This window comes from Phodopus roborovskii, unplaced genomic scaffold (genome assembly GCF_943737965.1).
Source record: "Phodopus roborovskii unplaced genomic scaffold, PHOROB, whole genome shotgun sequence".
Lineage (NCBI taxonomy): Eukaryota > Metazoa > Chordata > Mammalia > Rodentia > Cricetidae > Phodopus > Phodopus roborovskii.
In genome coordinates this window covers 10,030,518-10,052,082 of record NW_026126525.1, presented here as the reverse complement: position 1 = coordinate 10,052,082, position 21,565 = coordinate 10,030,518, and the positions used below count along the sequence as shown (strand labels likewise).

General features: G+C 40.4%; 1 protein-coding gene across 1 annotated transcript in view; it reads left to right on the top strand.

Annotated features, from left to right (window-relative positions):
- The first annotated feature begins 13,083 nt into the window (after positions 1 to 13,083).
- The window catches only part of Mrpl1 (mitochondrial ribosomal protein L1), a 52,783-nt gene continuing 44,301 nt past the window's right edge, over positions 13,084 to 21,565 (top strand). The window contains exons 1-2 of the mRNA XM_051198475.1: positions 13,084 to 13,264; positions 15,662 to 15,773. Coding sequence (XP_051054432.1) covers positions 13,234 to 13,264; positions 15,662 to 15,773 — 143 coding nt within the window. The 5' untranslated portion in view covers positions 13,084 to 13,233. The remainder of the gene's footprint in view (positions 13,265 to 15,661; positions 15,774 to 21,565) is intronic.

Here is a 21,565-nt window from a genome sequence, read left to right as displayed (position 1 = left end):
GTTCAAATTAGTTTTCAATTTAAAAAATGTATTTTTGTGTACATATTTCAGCAATAATCATAAACAGGTTTTTAATAACAATAAACTCTCCCATACAGACTTTGTTAGTTGGGGAGATGGTGGGAAGACTAGAGAGAGATTACAGGTAAATTTCCTTAGTGTTTAGTGAATCCATGAGTATGTTTACACTGGAGAGGGACAGTGAATGTAGCTAATAGTCTGGGTGGAATCTTGTTAAGGAGTGTGTACAATTACAAAATCATGGTTATTTTTTTAAGTCAGTGGAGACTAGAGCATGGTCAAGATTAAATGGGTCCAGTCTTAAAAGATTTATCACTTTTAAAAGAAAGGAATTCTTCATCAATGGGGAATCGGAAAATTATAATACAGTATCAATTTAATAAATTAAGCAACGCATTTAGTTATATTTCTTTATGTATAGTACCACATTGTTTAAGTAATATACTGGGTGAAAATAGGTTTCAAACAAAAATCCTGAACTGCAGACAAAAGATGTGTCAGTTGGAACTACATCACATTCTACAGAATATAAAATTAACTCAAAAATGGATCAAATACTAAAGGATTCAAATAGTGCATTCCATTAAAGAGCACAATCATAGGAAGTTCTGACCAACTTTCTAAAAGTTTTACCTGAAGCAGTTTGAGCAGGAGAGTCTAGAAAAAGATTTCATTCCAATACCAAACATTCCTTAGTTACAACATACTATTGAGTGTATAATGTTCAGATGCAAGAACTCTTAGAACTGCTCACAATGTAAAAGGGAAGTGTACCTTACCTCTCATATTTGTTCCACCAGTTCCTTACACATGGTGATTCCAAAGCCTTGATTCATTGGTTTGGGCTAATGGGGTGACCATTACAAGGGTTATTTTGCAGTGCTAGGCCTATTTCTTATTAACCTGACTGAGCAGAATTCTAAAAGGAGTGGGGTGAGAGTTGACAAAGCCAAGTGCCAGCAGAGGCTGTGAGAGTGTGGAGCAGGTGGAGAGGCAATGCAGGAGGAGCATGGTGTTCCAGGAGCTAGAGCCTCATCACAAACTGCAATGTCCTTTCACTCCAGTGCATTCTGTGCATGTGGAAAAGGGGCTTGGTGTGGCTGGGTCTTTTGTTTTTGTTTTTTCCGAAAGAATACAAATCTAGGTCTTCAAGTTAATTGCCCACCAGATCTATTAATTACTTAAAAGAAAAAAAGAAAAGACAACAAAACAAAATAAACAACAACAAAAATAAACACTGCATCAACAAAGCATACTAAAGAATTCATGTAATTCCTATTTCTTTTGAAGGGCAAGTGTGCTTGTGTGTGCATGTGTGTGAGCGAGCACATGCATGCGTATTCTAATAGTTGTTTGTTAGGTAACTAAAACAACAAAGAGATTATTTGTTTTTGTTACAACTCACTCTACAGGAGAAAATTAAAGGTTAGGTGGTTGTACTTATATCCTCTGGTGTTACTTACTCTGTGGGTCTTATGTTCCTAAACCTAGTCTGTGTGCTTGCCACTTGGAAACTAATATAGGGGAGATGAGAGTTGGTGGGAGGCATGGCTGGAATCTTAGAGGGAAGAAAAGGGCCCCACTCCAAACCACACCTCTTAGGGAACTGAAGTGGGAGAAGGGATGCTCATAGGGAGGCAAATGAAGTAGAGGGGGCCCTGGGCAGGAAGGCCGAGCTCTGGATGGCTTCTTCACAGGTGTAAGAGTCATGTCAAGGAACTGGATTCGAAGGGTACATCCTGAAAGAATAGATCCTGAGAGCTTTGACATAAGGGTGCTTTCTGAATTTGAACCGACTATTGGGAGGTGGTAGGATTGCAGAAGACCAAGCTTAAGCATCAAAAGAAGGTGACTGGTAGCATGTCTTCAAGGGCACACCTTGTCCTGGTTTCTTCCTGTCTTTGTTCTGTTGCTTGGCTGCCATGAGTTGAGCAGCTGTGAGCCACTGTGCCCTCTGTCCTTGCTCTGTTGGACTGAAACAATGGAAACTTTCAGCAAAATAAATCCTTCCTTCTTCCAGTTACTTTTTTCCTGTATTTGGTCCAGCGAGAAAGCTGATATGGTTGTCTTGAGCAGGGGAAGGAAACAGTTCTGTTAAGGACCTCACAAAGGGGTATGTACCTCTTACCACTGTTGAACGGGGGAGTGCTGATGGGCATTAATCACTGTATTGTTAGATGCTCTCAGGACATTTTCCATGATACAAACTACAATGGAGGGAAAGGAATCATGGGTCAAAGCTGCTCCCTCTGTCTAGGGAAAGTTTTTCAGCAAAGACCCTTACAGCATGGTTCATTGAAGGAGCATGTTCCTACTGCACAGCACAGACTTCAACATAGATTTAAGATGTACCATCAATTTTAAGAGAATCTCAAAAAAAATTTTACTTCTTCCTCACATTTCTTTTGAATTATAGAAATTATTGTCAGTAGTATAGTGTCTAGTTATTTTTTCCCAACATAAATAATTCCATTTGTTTATCCTATCCCTTAATTTAAATCCAAGTTAGCTGCAACACTAGGTGTCTGTTGGCCAGTGAATCAGTAGGAAAATTCAAAGAATTTAACTCAACAGAGTTTAATAGGGTGGAATATTTACAGACGTGTGGGAAGGATTAAGGATGATAGCAAAGGATGTTGAAATTAATACTGAGAATAAATATTGACTCCAAGTGTGGGAGTTACAGTGACACATAGGTCACAAGATCAAGGAGAGAGGTATCACGTCATTAGAACTAGGTGAGTGCTAGAACTATGGGCAGAGTGACCCCTGAAAGCATGTGGACATCTGTGACTAATGAGGAGGGAGGAAGCTGGTCAACAGCCTGGCTTCTTTCCTCCTGCACTGTGTTTATTTCTGGTACTCCATGTGGCCAGACTCAAAGAGAAGCCAGAGGGCGAGCAATGCTAGTCTGTCCATTTAAAGGATGTCTTCACAAGTACCAAGCAGAATGGGCAAGGGTGAAGAACGTTTGCTGTTGAGATCCAGCACAGTACTCTCTCTTTGGGCTTTGTTCATGCTGGTTGTTTCTTTTGCTTTCTTTTTATGCTAGGAAATGAACCAAGGACTTCATATTTATTAAGCATATACTTTACTGTTGAGCTATATCCTCAGCCATAAAATGTTTCTTAAAATTAGAGATGACTAATAATCCACTGAAATATAGAGAGAACAGGAAAATACTTTAGAAAAAAAAAGATGAATGAAGATAACGAAGCTGAAAATTTTATAGCAAACTAAGACAGTGACTCAAAAAGTAGTTCCCTCCTAACCTATTAAATATAGATTACAAAGGAGAGTTATTCAGTGACTATAATTCAGTCAGATCTTAAAATGAACCTGATAATATCTTCTTGTAGCCTATGAAAATTACTTAATTTTAGCCAGGTGTGGTGGCTCAGCCTTCTGTTCCCAGCATTTGGAAGGAGGATGGGGGACATAATTTGAGGCCAGCCAGTACTACAAAGTAAACCCCTGTCTCAAGCAGTGGAAAGCAAAGGTCACATTTAATTCTCATGCATCAAGGGATAAGGTAAACAGTCAACAGCTGTGGATAACTTGATGAAACTTAACATGGCAGGAAAGGTTTTCATTGTTAATTCAGCTAATAATTAGTTAAGATGCTGGGTGCAACCTGTCATTTTAATTCCTAACCTAAAATTAAAATCTTTTGTAAGAAGATACAGTGAGACAAACTGTTTATCCCAGTAAGAGACAACTGAGGATGATGAAGCAGTGGATTAAGCCTCCCAGTGTCATCATGACCATAATAATTGTACCTGCTTATGCTACTATCCCCACACAGCTGCTGTTTTCTAAACCTTTCTCTGCCTCCACTACCCTGCCAGTAATTATTGGTTCCATCCCACATTTTCAAAGGCTCCTTGGCTCTTAATGCATGTACCAAGGGAGCACACGCCATGTTCTTAAATGAGGTTGAGACTGCATGGCATCAGGCATCAGTCCTGTTGTCTCCCTCTAAGGCATCCATCTTGTCACCTTCTAAAGGGACAACCAGAGTCACGGAAACTGTCAGTGTTCTATGTGTGTCTCGTGCTGCCGTGACATCTTGCATTCAAGAATGTATGCCTTTCATCTTCACTACCTTGGTTCCCACCAATAAGTCTTGTGCTTTAAAGTTTCAATGAAGTGATTCTTCTACCTGTATTTTTATGGTTTCTTCTTCCTGGGTTCTAGCATCAATTCTTGGAAGGCACTGAGAAGAAAGCCCCAAGCTACACAGTCAGAAATGCCCTGTCCTATGCTTTTCAAATGTTCCCACTCACCTCAGGGTGAATTATGCCTCAGCAGAGCCACACAAAGGCCCTGGGAGGATGTTAAGATGTCAGTTGTGTGGCTAGTGTGTCTCTCCTTCTCAGGCTGTCTGAGTGTCAGGGTGTGTAAGGCTTACATTTGGTGGAGCATTCCTTTTATACAGACACTATTGCCTGAGTCCATTGTGTGTGCTATTATAATGGTACAAACTAAGAGGTTACATAATATATGGCTTAAATTGTTATTAATGTTTCTACAAAAATTGTAATTATTCCACTTATACATCTGTCCTGGTAATGATTATTTCTTTTGGCCTTTTGATTTTTTTTTTTTTCTAAATAGAGCCTAGTTTTTCTGATGGCTTAGGATGCCAAATATTTTCTGTTCTTAATCATTTTTATATCCTCTTGCTTCTTTCTTTGCTAGGGGATAGGGCATGGTCTTCTCTTCCACAGAAGTCAGAAAAATACTTTTTTCTTCAAAATTATTGTATGTGTATGGGTATTTTGCTTGCGTTTGTATCTGTGTTCCATATGCATGCACCCAGTGCAAGGACCAAAAGAGGGAGCTGGATCCCTTGGAATTAGGGCTCAGACAGCCATTAGCTGTCATGTGAGTGATGAGAATTAATCATGGGTCCTTTGGGAGAACAATTAATGCTCTTAACCACCGAACCATCTCTTTAGCTTCTAGAAAAGGATATTTTATATTTGTACGTTAACAAGTATACACAGCCATTCAGAATAGTCACTGAATTTGAGAAATTGCAGTGGAAAATTACAAAAAAACATTGCCCTCTCTGTTTTCTGATGGAGAAACTGAGGCACTGAGTAGGGACATACATTTCTAGTTGATCATGCTGGGAAAGTTTGGCTTGACCCTCTGGCTCCTTGATTGTTGCGCATACTACCTTCTTAGTGATGGTTCATTTTCATTGTTCAACTTGATCAGACTTAGAATCAGCTAGGGGACACACCTCTGAGCATTTCTTTGAAGGCATTTCCAGGGGAAACTAAGGGAAAATGATCCATTGATTGTGAAAGTTATCATTCTACACACTGGGGGGCCCAGACGAAATAGAGGTTTGAAAAGGGGAACGACAGCTGAGCACTAGCACCCCACTTTCTGCTTCCTCATTGGTGCCTCAAACCAAATGGCTGCACTGGAATTTCTTGTGTGACGGTGAACTGTGTCCCTCTGAACTTCGAGACAAAATGAACCCTTCCTCCCCTGAGCTGCTTCTGCTAGGCGCTCCTTATCCCTAGAGTTCTAGGATCCCTCAGTCTCTGTCACTTAATAGCCATTGCATGCTTGTCTCTGTGACAAGCACCTAAGATAACAACTCCAGGGAAGAAAGGTTTGCTTTGGCTCATAGCTTCTGAAGCTAAAGTCCATGTCAGGGTTGGCCTCACATTTCTGGATCTGGAGTGAGGCAGAGTACCATGGGAAAGGGCATGGTGAAACAGAGATGCTTATCTCAGGGCATCCAGAAAACAGAAGAGGGAAACAGGCAGGGGCTAGGACAAAATAGCCTTTAAAGTCTCACCCAGGTGACCTACTTCCCTGAACTATGTGCTATCTCCCACTAATTTCCAATTATGCCATCAAATTTTACATATATCAATGGATAATCTATTAATTAGGCAGAGTCCTAATGATCCAGTCATCACCCAATTATTTGATTCATAAGTAGGAAACTGAGCCTTCCACACATAAGCCTTTTGGAGTGATACTTCATATCAAAGCTATAAGGGGAGAGAAATACTAACCCAGTAACAGCAATAGAAAAAATCAGAGAAATGGACAAAGTCCTGACAAAGACATGGTACTACTGTGCACAGGCAAGGCTGAAGTATTTGAACTCAATGTTCGGAGATAAAAGTTAATAAAAGGCAGGGTCCGAGTTTGCTTTTAGGTGATAAAACGATGACCAAAACTTTGGAGAAGAAGAGGTTTATTTCCAGGTTCACAACTGAGAGAAGTCAGGGCAGAATTCCAAAGCAGGAAGCCGGAGAAAGGAACGAAAGTAGAGACCAAGGAGGAATCCTGCTTACTGGCTCAGTCCCCATGCCTCACTCAGCCTGCATTTTATACAACCCAGGACCACTTGCCCACTGTGGGCAGGCATGGTAGCACATGCCTGTGATCCCAGCACTTGGGAATCAGGGGCAGGAAGATGAAAAGTTCATAGCTAGCCTGAGCATCACAACAAGACTCTGTCATTAAAAACGATGAAGAAATATTTCCCAAGTTTCCCTAAAACACCTTAGACTGATTTCTAAAACACTAAAGAACGAGGCACTTAGAGAAAGGGGTAAGATCTCATTAACCCTAGGGCTGGAATTTGGTGAGGACCTCAGCATCCAGTTGACCTAATAATGGAAAGGAAACACCAGGTGTAGAGGGAGTAAAACTACAAAACGTTTACAAAAGAACAAAGGCAGGGAGAACAAAACAGGGGGGGTGGAGTGGAGGGGAGGGGAGAGAGTGTGACACCCTTTCAGTGGCTTACCGCCTCCCACTGTACCCCCCCTCCCGCATTGTGGTAAAAACAAGAAGTCCTTCCGAGAATTGCTTTGCTGGTGTTGTTATTTTTCTTGTGTGTAAAGCTTTTTAAAAACGCATGTGTCCATATTTTAGATAACCATTTCAAACAATTTTTACCCCTTCACGGGTTAGAGATCGTTAACTCTAATTAGTGTTTCCTTGGTGCTTGTGACCTCACACTTAGCTTTGAAGACCAGAAAATGGTGCTTGTGCGCTCTTGCCTCACTTGCCTTCTCCCCCACACTCAGATGTTATCTGGTTATTCTCCTATTTAAAATATCAGCACCAGAAATATTGACGCATGGGCACCAGTATGTATAAACACTAGAGTTTGGGGCTAGCAGTGAATTTGAGGAGGAAAGTTCAAAGGTCAGATGCACTGGCTCTGATGTCAGAAGCTTGTGTAGCTGGTCTTTCTTTGGTCCCAAATAATGACACAGAGACTTCTTATTATGGTCTTGGCTTAGGCTTGTTGCTAACTAGCTCTTATAACTTAAATTAACCCATTTATATTAATCTGCATTCTGCCACATGGCTCATTACCTCTCCTCCATACTGTACATCTCACTTCCACTGAGCCTTGCTGTCTACTTTCTGCCTCAGATTCTTTCCCAGAGTTCCTATCTCTCCTCAGAAGTCCTATCCTCTTCCACCTAGTTATTGGTGCTGTTCAGCTCTTTATTAAACCAATTAGGCAGTACCTTGGCAGAGACACATCTTTACAGGGTGCAAAAAAGGTTATCCTACAAGCTTGTGGTCTTATGACCTCAGTTTCTTCCTCTGTAAAAGGGGGCTACCCATACTACACTATGCATAGCACTTAGCACAGTGACCTTGTGTGACATATATGAATGATATATGCATGATAGTGCTTAAGGATGTGAGTCTAGATCCAGTCACCACATTTCAAATCCTAACTTAACTAGCTAGACCAGTTACTTAACTTCTCGGTGACTCTTGCCCTCCATCTGTAAAATGAGAATAATTACAGTGCCCATCCCAGAGGGTGTTGTGAGAATCTAAGGAGTTAAATTACGTAAACCCTTTGGAAAAGTGGCTGCCATAGAGTAAGCAATCAATAACATGCATCCATCACAATGGTTATTATTATTAGAAAATGGTCTGTTTAGTAAAGTTGGCACAGATAAGCATTTGAAATGCAGTCTTGTGTTTCAAGTGAAAAATCGCATACTGAATTTCGATTACTTAATCAAAAAAGAATGCAAAACATCTCGATTTTTTTTGTTGAATACATGTTGAATTTATGGACATATTCATGTAAATATGTAATTGAAATCAATTTTCTGTTTTTACATATATTTATATGGGTATGTATGCATACCTGCATGCATGCCAGGGTGTGGGCATGCCATGATTCATTTGTCATGGTGCACAAGGGGGGTGGTCAGAGAGTAACTTCCAAAAGTCAGTTTTCTCCTCCCATGATTTGGGCTCCAGGGACCAAATGCAGGCTGACATGCTCTGTAGCACGTGCTTTTATACACACAGCCATCCAACCAGCCCACTTGTTTCTCTTTACTCTTTACATATGATTACTAGAAAAATTAAGCAAGTATGTGGCATGTATTTGTGTTGATAGTGTTATTTTAGAATATAGAAGTAGTAAAGTAAAAAGTTCATCAGAAAGTTTCCATTCGATTTAATTTGAAGTTCAAGGTATCTGCAGTATCTTCTGATTACAAATGAAAAATGCTGAAGAAAAACAAGATAATTGTAAAGTGGTAAGTGAAGCCATTAGAAATGCAGAATACATTAATGTAATTTTAGATTGCAGCAATGTTTCCTGATCAATATTACTGCCTTGGGGTGTTCTGTACAGTTTGTGACTATACTTTAAGGAACTGTAGTCAATCTAGAGTCCTTGGTAAGGAGGTCGTAGTAAAATGAGTTTCTTGCTGCCACCCTACAGGAAGGAGAAACTGGGTAATTGGGTTAGGAGCATGTGGTGGTTTGAAAAACAAAATGGCCCCTAGAGGGAGTGGCACTGTTAGGAGGTGTGGCCTTGTTGGAGGAAGTTTGTCTGTGGAGTGGGCTTTGAGGTCTCATATGCTCAAGCTATGCCCAGTGACACAGTTGCTTCTGCTGCCTGAGATTTCAAGACAGAACTCTTGAGTTCTTTCTCCAGCCCCATGTCTGCCTGTGCGCCACCATGTCTCACCATGATGATAATGGACTGAGCCTCTGAAACGGTAAGCCACCCCCTAAGTGTTTTCCTTTATAAGAATTGCCATGGTCAGCCAGGCAGTGGTGGTTCACACCTTTAATCCCAGCACTAGGGAGGCAGAGCAGGCAGATCTCTGAGTTCAAGACCTGGTCTACAAGAGCTAGTTCCAGGACAGTCTCTAAAACCACAGAGAAACCCTGTCTGGAAAAACAAAACAAAACAAAACAACAAAAAAGAATTGCCATGGTCATGGTGTCTCTTCAAGAGCAATAGAAACCTTTGCTAAGACTAAAACAGAGTATATTCAGCACATGCCTTTAATCCCAGCACTTGGGAGGTAGAGGCATTTGGATCTCTGTGAGTTCGCAAGGCCAGCCTGGTCTACAGAGTGAGTTCCAGGACAGGCTCCAAAGCTACAGAGAAACCCTGTCTCCCTCTCCATGGCCCCAGATCTCTTCCCGCCTTCCGTCCCCACCGCTGTTTTCACCATTCCCACACCATTTCTCTTCTCGCAGCTGAGTGATGCAGGGAACTTGCCTCACTCATCTTTCCTATTCCTCAACAGCTTCTCTTTGTCTTTGAAGCCTCCCCTTGCTCTGCCGGCTACTTGTGGCTTTGCCAGCTTAAATCCTCCCGCCTAGAGCATTCGGTCCCTTCATTTTCTGAATCCTAGCTTCACTGGAGGAACAATTGGCTCAGAGGTCTTGTCCTCGCTGTTTGCTTTCTTCAAGCCAAATTAAGATAAAGCACGGATAGACATTCCTGTGTCAACTGGTAATTAATTTGTTTCCTGTTCCTAGAGAATACCCAAGGCTGTGTGACTGAAAAATAGTGTAAGGCTTTATCTGACTCAGTTGTGGAGAGGACCGGGAAGTTCAAGAACATGAAAATGACATCTGCTTGGTTTTGGTGTTCTCATGGCAATAAACCAAGCGGGACCCTTAAGAGAAGGAAAAGTGAAGATGAGGCCCATGTGAGAGAGAAAGGCTGTATCCCTGATATGTTTAACCCACCCTGGATGGAAAACTTTAACCCACTCACAAGGGCTGTCCCCTTTGCATGTCCAACATGGAGAGGACCTCTGTTAGGTCCTCTCACCCAACACTGTGACATTGAAGAATTAAGTCTCAACACCAGTTTTGGTGGAGCTAACCCAAGTTTCAAATAACTGGATACAACTGGAAAGTTGTATCTAAGTGAGAGGGGAAGTTCAGACTAGAAGCAGATGTGGACCGGAAGTTGTTGGTATGTCTGCGATCTCTACTGAAGATAAAAAACCATGGTGTCTACTCAGAAATGCAATAATGTGCTTAAGTTTGTTTCTTGTTAGAAGAGAGAGAACTAATGATAATGATGTAGATTTTGTCCTAGCACTTGGGAGGCTGAGGCAGGAGTATTTCTTCAGGATGGAGATTATGTAATGAGTTTCAGGCCAGCCTGAACTACAGTGTGAAACTCTTTCTCAGAAAAAATAAAAACATACAAGCAAATAAACCCCAAGAAATTAAGGTTTTGTTGTATAGTGTGCTCTGGGACCTTTGCACTTAAAATTACAGTTCTTGGACCAGCCATATTGTTGTTTTCTAGAAACCAGTATCTCAAATCCTGTTCAAGATTTATAAAATGGTAACATACATTTTAATCAGATTTCTGGTACTTGTATTCATCTATTTTTAAGGAGTGTGGGTCAAGAAAGAATTGCTTTGGTTTAGAGGTCTGCAAGGCTTTTTTTTTTTTTTTTTTTTTTTTTTTTTTTGATGAAACTCCCAGTAGTGTATTCCAGCCAAGTTATAAATTATCAAGGGTCTGGTGAGCTGGTTGACTTTAAGATCAACAGCTTGAAACTAATCATTGTGAGAGAATTTACAGCATAGAAATGTTCAAGTGCTACACATTCATTTCTTTTGTACTGAAGAGCCAATTGTTAAAAGTTTTCCTAGTGTACCACTGCACAGTTCTGTATCTCCTAATTCAATCTGTAATTAAACTAGTCTCCTAAGGAGGCAGAGAAGCCCCTACATACGAGAAACAAGATAATGTGAATTTTAATCTGTTATTCACAGAACTTTCAGTCTTTACTCTGAGATGCTATTATTCTGGGTAGTAAAAATTTTAACCATAACCTGATTCTCAAATGGTCACGAGGTGGGAAGGGAACATAAGCATGGGTGATACTCATAAGCATTAGTAATACTTAAAGCTAAGATAGGCAGGCAGACATTGGAAACTGTGCCCACTGGCAACATTCTTCTGTGTAGAGTTAGAGAAGATGAAAATGGGTAGATCCTGGTCTTTGATTCATTTATACCAGAAAGATGTTTATATGTTTATATAGAACAACTATTCCTCTCCAAGTTAATGTTAAGTATGTGTGCAAATGCTTCCTGATTGCTCAGGGAGATTTTCTATGTGTGTCCCTAGCTTACTATACCAGTTTCACTCCAGAGCCTATTGTAAATGTAAATTCCAAGTTTCCTGCTTCAGACCTAATATCAGATAATTTCAGCATGGAGCATGGAAAGCCACCAATTTGAGTTCTAGAAGGCCTTGTTAGTAATTCTGACGCATTAGTGAAATACAAACATCTTAGATTTCCTTATTTTTGTATGATGAAAGATTTTTTTTTCAACTCTTACCTCAAACAGGAAGTGATTTTTCTTGAAGTACAAATTTCCAGATCAACTAGGAAATGCTTGAAGAAGTCTGAGAACATGGATCAAAACAACTACAGGCCTAAGCACATATTTAAATATTTTTTCTCCAGGGAAGCTAGCCAAGCAGGGAGGCAGCTGGCTTTTTGCCAAGACTCCTGGAGTGGCTAAACCTTCCTAGAAACCAACTGGCAAAGCTTGTATTTTAAGATGAACTGCATAGACAAGTGACTTTGCAAATACTAATAAAAGCACTGTCCTAGCATGTGTGGGGACAAGAATGCTGTGCATGTTATTAATAAGCAGATGGTTCGTTTTGTATTTCTGATTAAGAACTTTTTTTTCTGTTGTTTTTTGTTTTTATTTTTTGAGACAGGGTTTGTCTATATTGTTTTGAAGCCTGTCCTGGACCTGGAACTCACTCTGTAGACTAGGCTGGCCTCGAACTCACAGAGATCTACCTGCCTCTGTCTCCTGAGTGTTGGGATTAAAGGCGTGTGCCAACCAGCACTGGGCTCTGAACTGAAATCTTAAGGAACAAAAAAAAAATTACTGGCATGATAACAAGATAATTCAAGCAGAAGCCACACAGAGGAACAAAATCAAAATCACATAGTGAAAAATATGTTGTTTCCTTCCCTTCCTCTCTCGTGTGTGTGTGTGTGTGTGTGTGTGTGTGTGTGTGTGTCACTGGAGGGTTTTATTTTAATGAGGAATTGATTTAAATTGCGATCAGACTTATTTTATAGAAAACACGTGGACAGCTGTGACATAAAGCATCAGTTTCTTTGGGCGGAATAACCTGTCCATGGGTTCTGGTCACCTTTGATCGTTTGAATGCTAGATGTAAACAAACTTATAAACAAGAACCGAAACAACACTGTAGACTTGTTTCCTAAACGCCAAGCACTGAACTGCTCTCTTGGTCCTAAAGGCTTGCCAGCAGCCGGGAACAGTATAGCAGATTGCTGAAAGATTAACGTTGCTGTGGCGCTGTGTTGAAAGGGGGTTAGTGAGTGGGACCTCCTGGTCCGCCTTGGGCGATGGTGAAGTTTGGCGGATCGTTTTCTCGTTGCTGTCAAAGGGATAGAACTCAGTGCCTCGCTCAAGCTAGCTCGGCGCACTATCGCCTGGCAATATGCATTTAAAGAGGGAGAAAATGTTAGCAAGGCTAAAATGTAGCCGAGGAAGCTGGGGATTCTCCAGGCTTTCCAAGACTTTAGGCAGGGAACTGGGTGCCCCCGTTTAAATGATGCTTCTGAATATATGTGCAGGATACAAAGAAAAAAAATAAGGAATGAATAATTACAGCATTACCCACAAAGCCTTTTTTTTTTTTTTTTTTTTTTTTTTTGCCTGACAGTTGTAAAGCCTTTGTTTCTTAACCACAGAACAGAAACGTCAGGAGAGCCGCCAGGAGGTTTCTCTCCTCCCTGTTCCTCTGCTCCTACCAACACCTTCCCCCTTTGCAAGCTTCCGGGCGGAACCTTTTTCGGTCGTCGGTGCAGCTGAACCGCGGGACCAATTTCGACAACACAAACCGGAGTAGTCAACATGGCGGCTGCCATACGATGCCTCGGCAGAGGTAAGACAGCCGCGGTTCATTCGTGGAAAGTGGATCCAGAACGGCGTCTCTTGTTGCAGCAGGCTACACGCCAGAGTCTGGCAGGCCCGGGTCAGCTCTCGGTACTCGAAATGCCTCCATGCTAGTTTTGGGCTCCCCCGCCCAGAGGGTCATCATTACTTAAAGGCGACCCTCAACGCAACGCAAGGTTTCTGTCTTGGAGCAGGTCACTCTTGAGGGTGAAACGGGGCAAGAAAATACATTGTCCTTTCAGTCAGGGGTGAGGACTGCAGGGCAGGATTCTGTCCTGTGTATGGGATAGCGGGTGGGTTCATTTTGATAAGCGAATCCTGGGATGCAAAGTCATCAGGATTAATTCACTTTGAGGCAAACCTAAACTACATAGTGAATTCTAGGCCAGTCTGAGACTGTATTTCCAGGCTCTTAATTAATATTTATAAAAAGAACTTAATCATATTACTCTTATGCTCAGAACTCTGAAAAGCTTCCTCCAAGTCATTACAATGGCCTATAACTGCACTGTCCATTTTGTTTATTCATTACTGAGTACTTCAAATATGGCTAATTTGAATTCAGTGTGTCATAAACATTATAAATTTTTTTCATGTGCATGTGTACATGGTATATGTATCAGATTTTCTTGGATCATCCCCCAAATCATAACTTGTAGACTTATTATTAGTTATGAATGTTCGGCCTTATGATTGTCCCACTAGCTCTTATAACTTAATTTAACCTTTTTATCTTCATCTGTGTTTTGCCTCAGGGCTTTTTTAACTTTCTGTTGTGGAATATTACTTTAACTATGTAAAGGTGTATCACATTTGCTTACACTGCGCTCTTTAAAGTGTAAAATGTGTTACATTTGTTTATGTTGCATTTGTGTAATTATGTAAAGATGTGCTGCTGTTTTACCTTGCCTGCTAATGCACCTGATTGGTCTAGTAAAAAGCTGAATGACCAATAGCTAGGCAGAAGAGGGATAGGCAAGGCTGGTGGGCATAGAGAATAACACTTAACACAACCATTTGTTTAATATAACCACTTTCACTTAGTGCCGTTGGGTCTTGTTTATAAAACCATTCCCCCCTTAAAGTCTGTAAAGACATTTCTCTCTATTCTGAAAGGTTTTTAAGTATTACCACTCACCTGTCAGTGGGGTTTCCCCCCCTCTGTACTGGGGACTTTGGATGAGTTTGTTATCAAGCCATTTTGTTTGTCTTATCAATCTGTCTTTCTGTATTTGTGCCACTAACAATATGTAGAACTACCATAATTTTTCAACATCTCTTTAAAATAATTTTTTATTTAGCTTACAAAGATATGGTTTTCATTGATATTTCCATACACACAATTATACTTGGCTCTTTCTTTTTATCCCCAGTACTATCTTTTCCTCTCTACCCCTTCTTATAACAAGTCCTGATCTGGTAGGGCAAATTTCCCACTTTGTTGTGATTTTGGAAGAACTGGGACAACTCCGAGAATGTATCATCTTTAAAAATGAATAAATAAAATATAAACTATTTTAAAAATAGAGGGGTACATATGTACATACTCCATATTGATAAAATGAATCTGTTGAGCTTAAATTAGATTAAGGTAAAAATAGGTGAAGAGGGTGTAAAAGCTCATGCCTGTAACACATATTGCTTATAGTTTAATCCAGCCTGGGCCATACTTAGTAAGTTCCAGGTCAGGCTAATCAACAATGCGCTCCTTTCTCAAAAATAAATAACTGGATAGAAAAGTTACTAAGTATTAGATACCTCTGCTTGTGTTTAATTTCTTTAAACGTGATTTCTATATTTTACCTTTCCTTTTAGTGGTGATGCTTGTAGAATGCAGGGCTTTGCACGTCCTAGGCCAGGAGCTACCACTAAGCTACACCCTACCGTTATTATTGGATATTTTATATGTTTGTGTGTATGTGTTTTTGTGTTTGTATTCATTTGGGGGAAGGGTGCATATGTACATTGCCCATGTAGAGGTCAGAGGACAACTTTGGGTTGTTCCTTAGGCCTTATCACCTTTCATTTGAGACATGATCTCTTATTGGCCTGGAACTTCACCATATATAGGTCAGGCTAGCTAGCCCACAAACTTCCAGGGATCTGCTTCCTGGCGTCTTACAATTTCTGGGATTGTAGGCATATGCCACCCTACCCAGCTTTTCATGTGTATTCTAGAGAGATCCAAACTCCGATTCTCTTACTATTAAGGCAGCCCTTATTATTACTTGGCGGGGGGGGGGGGGATTCCAGCCCTTAGTCTTACACTTTTTAACAGTGATTAAGAATCCCAAAATATTAGTTGCTTTTGTTTTGAAAATCTGATTTTTAGAATGTAAAAGTGTATGAGCTAATGATTAATGTTATATTTTGCTTTCCTTTCAAGTCTTGATACAACATCAAAGGCACTGCCTTTCCAAGGCAGCTTATCAGGCCCCTCCTTACCCCTGTGCTGTCAATGTTCTCTGGATTTACAGACATTTTGCTGCTGCTACAAAGTAAGTTTTTTTTTTCCTCCAGTTGCTTCATTTACTGTTAAAGTTCTGATTAAAAAACATAGTTCTATAAAGATTCATAGTTGTAATAAAATTTCATTATCTATGAGCCTTTGACTTTGTTCTGAGGGAAAGATAAGAATAATGGCAGCATTTATGAACATCTTGCGCTAATTACTCACCACTGTCATTTTAAGCTATTGTATTATGTTAATTTTAAGAGAAGGAAATCAAGGTACCAATAATGTCTGTTTCGTTCCTCGTTGCTATAAAATACCCTGACAGAAGCAGCTTAGGAGGGAAGGGTTATTTGAGGACAGTCCCGAGTCCCAGGCCATCATTGTGGGGTAATCGGGTGTCAGGAGCCTGAAGCAGCAGCAGCACCCAGAGTCTAGAGCAGAGAGTGAGGGTGTGTTCTTTTCTGTGCTTGCCTGCTCCTCCTTTTTCATTCATTCAGGGGCCCAGCCCGTGCAATGGGTGAGCCTGCCTACCCCAGCTAGCCCACTTAAGAGACTGAGCATGACTGGGGGCCAACACAACCCAGCAGGTTCCTCACTGTACTCTTCCCAAGCAGTTTGGATGGTTTCTGGTTGCCAGTTAATGCTAACTGCCACAGTGAGATCACAGAGGCTGTACTGAGCAGAGGACCAGAACATGTCAGAATAATGATTTGAATTCAAGGAGTTTAGTTCTGACACTGTTTTTTCCTGCTCTTTAAATGGTATTTTCTCCAAGGTGCTCTTTATAATTACAGAATTATGTTACAGAATTACTGATAATGCAATTATATATTGGAATATCAGATTTTTAATGTTCATTGTGTTACATAAGAATACAGGTAGACTTTCATCGTATGGAAATATAAAGGGCTGAAATTTGTTCTCACAGCTTCTGATTACCAAGAATAGAAAGGTGGTTTTGCATGGAGTTAGAGTTTGCTTTTCTCCATTGATGAACCTTCCTGCCATTGAACTGAATGAGAGAGGGACTAAAAGGCCAGTGCTGGCTGAGCTCTTGGGCTGCAGGCTCCTGCCATCTGGTTGGTGGCCATAACACTGATTGGTTTTTCTCCCAAGGACACTGATGTTAATGAAGTGTAAAACAGAGTATCATCTTTTTCTGGAAGTCTTTTTCCCTAATGCCACCATTTCTATAGTTAAAAGAAATGGCTGAGGGAGTAATAATTAAACACCAAAGCACCATAGGATATTAACAATTAACATTTACAGAATTCTTATGTGCTGTATAATAATTATTATAATTGGGCACAGTTTGTGTAGTTGTTCACTTAATCTTCATAACAGTTATGAAGTACAGATACGATGATAAGCATTTTTCAAATGGAGGAATGGAAGCCCGAAGATTAAATTTCATGTGGGTGTTAGGATCTAAATCTCAGTACTCATGAACAATGAGGCACAGTAGTAATATAGAACAGTGTAATCCAGAGTCAGACAGCGTGGATGGAAGATTTGTCTGATTTCAGAACTACTGTCTGTCACCACAAGTCTAAGAGAGTACAATCAGTGGCTTTATAGGGCAGTAGGGTATGTCAAATACAGTTCAAACTACAGAATCTTACTTTTAAAAGAATTTTGATAGATTAGATTAGATTATGGGATATCCAAACTGAAAACTAAAGTTTGGGAATTTGTAAATTTCCAGTTGTTTAACATATTATTTTTATAAACTTAGCTAAAGCAGTGTCTGCCCTAAGTGTGTTAAGCACTACACAGGGTGTTGGTGATGTGACTATGAGATAGGTACCTGTTGTGTTGTTCTGCTCTTGAGTATTTTATGATGAACTGACAGTAACATAAAACATTGCTTTTTGAGCTGGATGGTGGTGGTGCTCGCCTTTACTCCTATCACTTGGGAGGCAGAGGCACATGGATCTCTGGGAGTTTGAGGCCAGCCTGGCTTATAGAGTGAGTTCCAGGACACAAAGAAACTCTGTCTTGAAAAACAAGACAAACAAACAAACAAAAAAACCAAAACAAAACAAAAATTGCTTTTTGTCTTTTAAAGTCATTATTTTAATTAGTTCCTGATGAGCAATTAAAGATGTATAAAGTTTAGAAAGTGAGAAGTAGCTGGCCTTTCTGCACCTATGGTTTAGCCATCGAGTTGTAATGGTATATGCGTTTTTAACTATGCGTGTCTTCTTATTTGTATAAGTGGTAGGGCATAAAGCAAGCATCTTGCTTGTTTCTAACAATATGCTGTGGAAATAGATTCATATGACGCTGTCTAGTTATTTTAACTATATAATAACTATATAAGATTTAACTGTATAAATGTACTATAATTTATGTAATTTAACTTTCTAATATTTCATTAATATAATGATTCTGTACTGAATAACTATGTAAAAGTCATGTGTCTTGTCATGTATAATGAAAGTATTTGAAGTGTAAGTTCTGAGAAATAAAATTCTTTGGCCAGAAGATGTATATATTTACAATTTTGATAGACAATCCAAAATTACCTTGTTGGTTTGTATTGGTTCAGTGACAGAGCACTTACCTAGCACTTCTAAGGCCCTGGATTCCATCCCTAGTGCCAAAAGGAAGAAAGAAAGAAACAACTTGTCAATTTGTATCCTTAACTAGCAAGTGTTACTAGAATGTATTTAACATCATCAGCTCTACCATCTTTTCTAGTTTATAGGTAATAAATGGAATTGTGATTTTTAACACATTTAAGAGCCTTTTCTTTGTCTTTTTTTTTTACTGAATACTTTTTTTGTTCACAGATTTTGTTGTTGAATAGTTGGACTTTTTAATACATTATAAATTAGCATAGATCTGTGCTGTAACTTCCCTTTATTTATGACTCTCATGTTAGAGGAACAGCACAAGTGGGATAGGATTGTTGGTGAAGTTAAGTTCTACCTGAGGGAGAATAGGGAAGAAATACTAAGTTAGAGTTTTGCTGGAGAATTAGGAAAAATGTATGTTAGTGGTGCCAGGGCATAGAAATAAAGATATGAATGTAAGTGCAGTTTAATAGGGCTTAATATGGATGCACACAGAGCTAGCAGACATTTAATTAGGAAGCAGGCTCTTTTTGGGGTATGACAGATGAGGAGAAGAAGCAATAGTTCCTCCTCTTGGTGCTAGGGATGGAATCTAGGGCCTTATACAAGCTAGGCAACTTCTCTGTCACTGAGCTGTGTCTGTACACTGTCCTTTGGGTGTGACTGGTGCCTGGATTCTGATTTGTTGTGGAGAAGTTGAGGGATTCAGATTGTACCAATTTATTTCCTACCCAGCAGTGAATGACCAGTGCCCGGCTTCCCATGTTAGAAGCTAGCAGTTTTTACATGTATTTAGTGTATTTCTGGTGGACATCTTTTGCCTATTCTTCTATTGGGCTATTTGTCTCTTTATTTCTGCTTTATGCAAGTATTTATTAGCATATTAATTATTTTAAGAACATTTAAAAACATTTTTTCTTATCCTCTAGGAAATTCTTATTGTGTGTCATCCCCATATACAGCTTGATGATTTTTACTGACCTAAAAATCATAAGAAATATGTCCACTTTAGAAAGCTATGAAAAATTGTCCTAAGATTATTTAGTAACTTGATGAGATGTGTTCATAATTTCAGTTGTAATTTTTATTTTTTAATGATTGACTTCAGAATTTACTAAAGATAGTTCATGGAGTCAAAATCTGAGGCATGATGGTACTTGCTTCTCTTTGTTGTTCTTTGTTCTTGTTTTGTTTTGTTTCAAGATAGAATCTCTCTAACTAGTCCTTGGGGGGGTGGCTGGAACATGCTAGGTAGACCAGGTTGGCTTTGAACTCACAGAGGCCTGCATGCCTCTGCCTTCTGAGCACTGGGATTGCTGTGCTTGAGCAATACCATGCATTGCTCTGTATCATTCTGAGCCCTCTCCACCTCACTGACGTGCAAGGATGTATCTTCTGTTTCCCAGTAACTGTCTGTTTGTCTTCTGTCAATCATCTGTCTGTCTGTCTGTCTGTCTGTCTGTCTGTCTGTCTGTCTGTCTGACATTTGCCACTGGGTCATCTGAGTCTGGTTCTGTTTCTCCCTTGACAGTGGGGTCTTTTTCTTGCTTCATTATGTATCTATGTATCTTTTTTTTTTTTTTAAATTAAATGCTGAATGTCCTGTGTAGAATAGTCAAGACTGAATGAAGTAAATAGTTTTTACACAGCAAAACTATTGTCTTTTACTGTGTTATGTTGAGCCAATGTAGTCAAGGGCTGAGCTAGGTTTTGGTTTTGTGGTCTCCATGGTTACTACCAGACAAAAATCTCTGTACTGTTACTTTGTGCTCAGCATGGGGGTTGGGTTGCTGGGTTTGTCTTGGTGTGTGCAGGGTGCTGTTTCCTGCTGTGCAGCTGCATCTCAGCAGGGGCTTGCCCTCCTCTAGCAGTAGGGTGCTTGCCTGGCTGGAAATGGGTGGAAGGTCTAGATCCCGATTTAGGAATGGGAGGCCCGCTGAGGCTGGGCTTTGGAAACAGGCTTTTTGATTTAAGCACCTCTCCTTTCTCCCTCTATCTACACCTCCTGCAGGCTGTGGGGAAGTTCCAGCCCTTCTTCTGGATAGGTAGTAGTGTGGGTGCTGTACCATTACTTGCCTTGACTCTGGAACTCTAGGTAGAAGCTTTGGTGACAGTTTTCTTCCTTTCTACCAGAGTCAGTGGGTGTTTGCCTAGGCCTTTTCCTCCTGCCTGCACCCCCCCCCCCCCAGGCTCTCCAGTCTGCTGCACTCTTCCCTGCGAGCACCTGGTGGAGGTGTGAGGAGAAGGCCTGTGAAAGTATGAACTCACGTGTTCCTGAGGAGAAGCATTGTCACACTAGCCTCACAGGTTCGTCCCACCCGCTTGCCTTTCTCTTCAGTTTGGCACTGGAGAGACATGGTGAGGTTGTGGGGAGGCTGATTCTCCTTGGAGTTTAGGTTGCTGGGTTGCCTGCATTCTCAGCTCTGTGTTCTCAGCTGTGTGGTGGGGTCAAGAGAAGTTGGGAGTTTTCATGTCCCCTCTTTTTCCATGCTGGTGTTCCTTCCGGCTTTCGTAGTGCAAATGGAGCAGAGCTGCATTTATTTAAAAGGTATTGGATATATCATTGTTAGGGTGTTAGTGCGTGTATCTCATGGTAGCCTTAAGGGTTATTATTTAGTTTAACTTAGTTTTACAGAACAAACAAAACACCTCAGTGTAAAAGATTCTTTGCTTTTGGAATTGTTGGGTTGCTGTCTTGGCTTACCGGTTTTCAAGCTCCTGAAGTGAGCTTTATTATAGCACTGTTTTTTCTTGTCTGTGTGGTTGAGTCTGACCATGGGTTACTTTTCCTTTTGTGTTTCTGTTGTTAGAGGACAGATGTGGCAGGGTGAAAGTTATTAGCCTGAGTGCCGTCTCTTGTTACTCATTTTATCTGTGTGGTTTAGTTACCCAGGTAACTGCAGATAACTTCTCTTGATGCAGACTGCCAGGTGTCCTCCCCTCTACCTCCCTTTCCTATGATTTATATTGATCTCAAAGTCACAGTCCATAAGCTCTTCGATGATCTTACCTAACTGCATGGACAACAAATGTCTTCTTAATGCAACTCTCCTGAGTAAAGACAGATGGTTTGGAGGGCTGTGGAAACAAAGCAGTGGGTTTGTGAGACTGGCTTGTACCCTATTATAGGAGGATTTTGTTTAATTGCTTTTTGATTAGTGCACTTTCCTTCCACCTCCCTTTTGTGGTGGTAGAGATGGAACTGGGCACCTTGGATGATGAAGTACTTTTTTCCCAGAACAAATGAGAAAGGGTC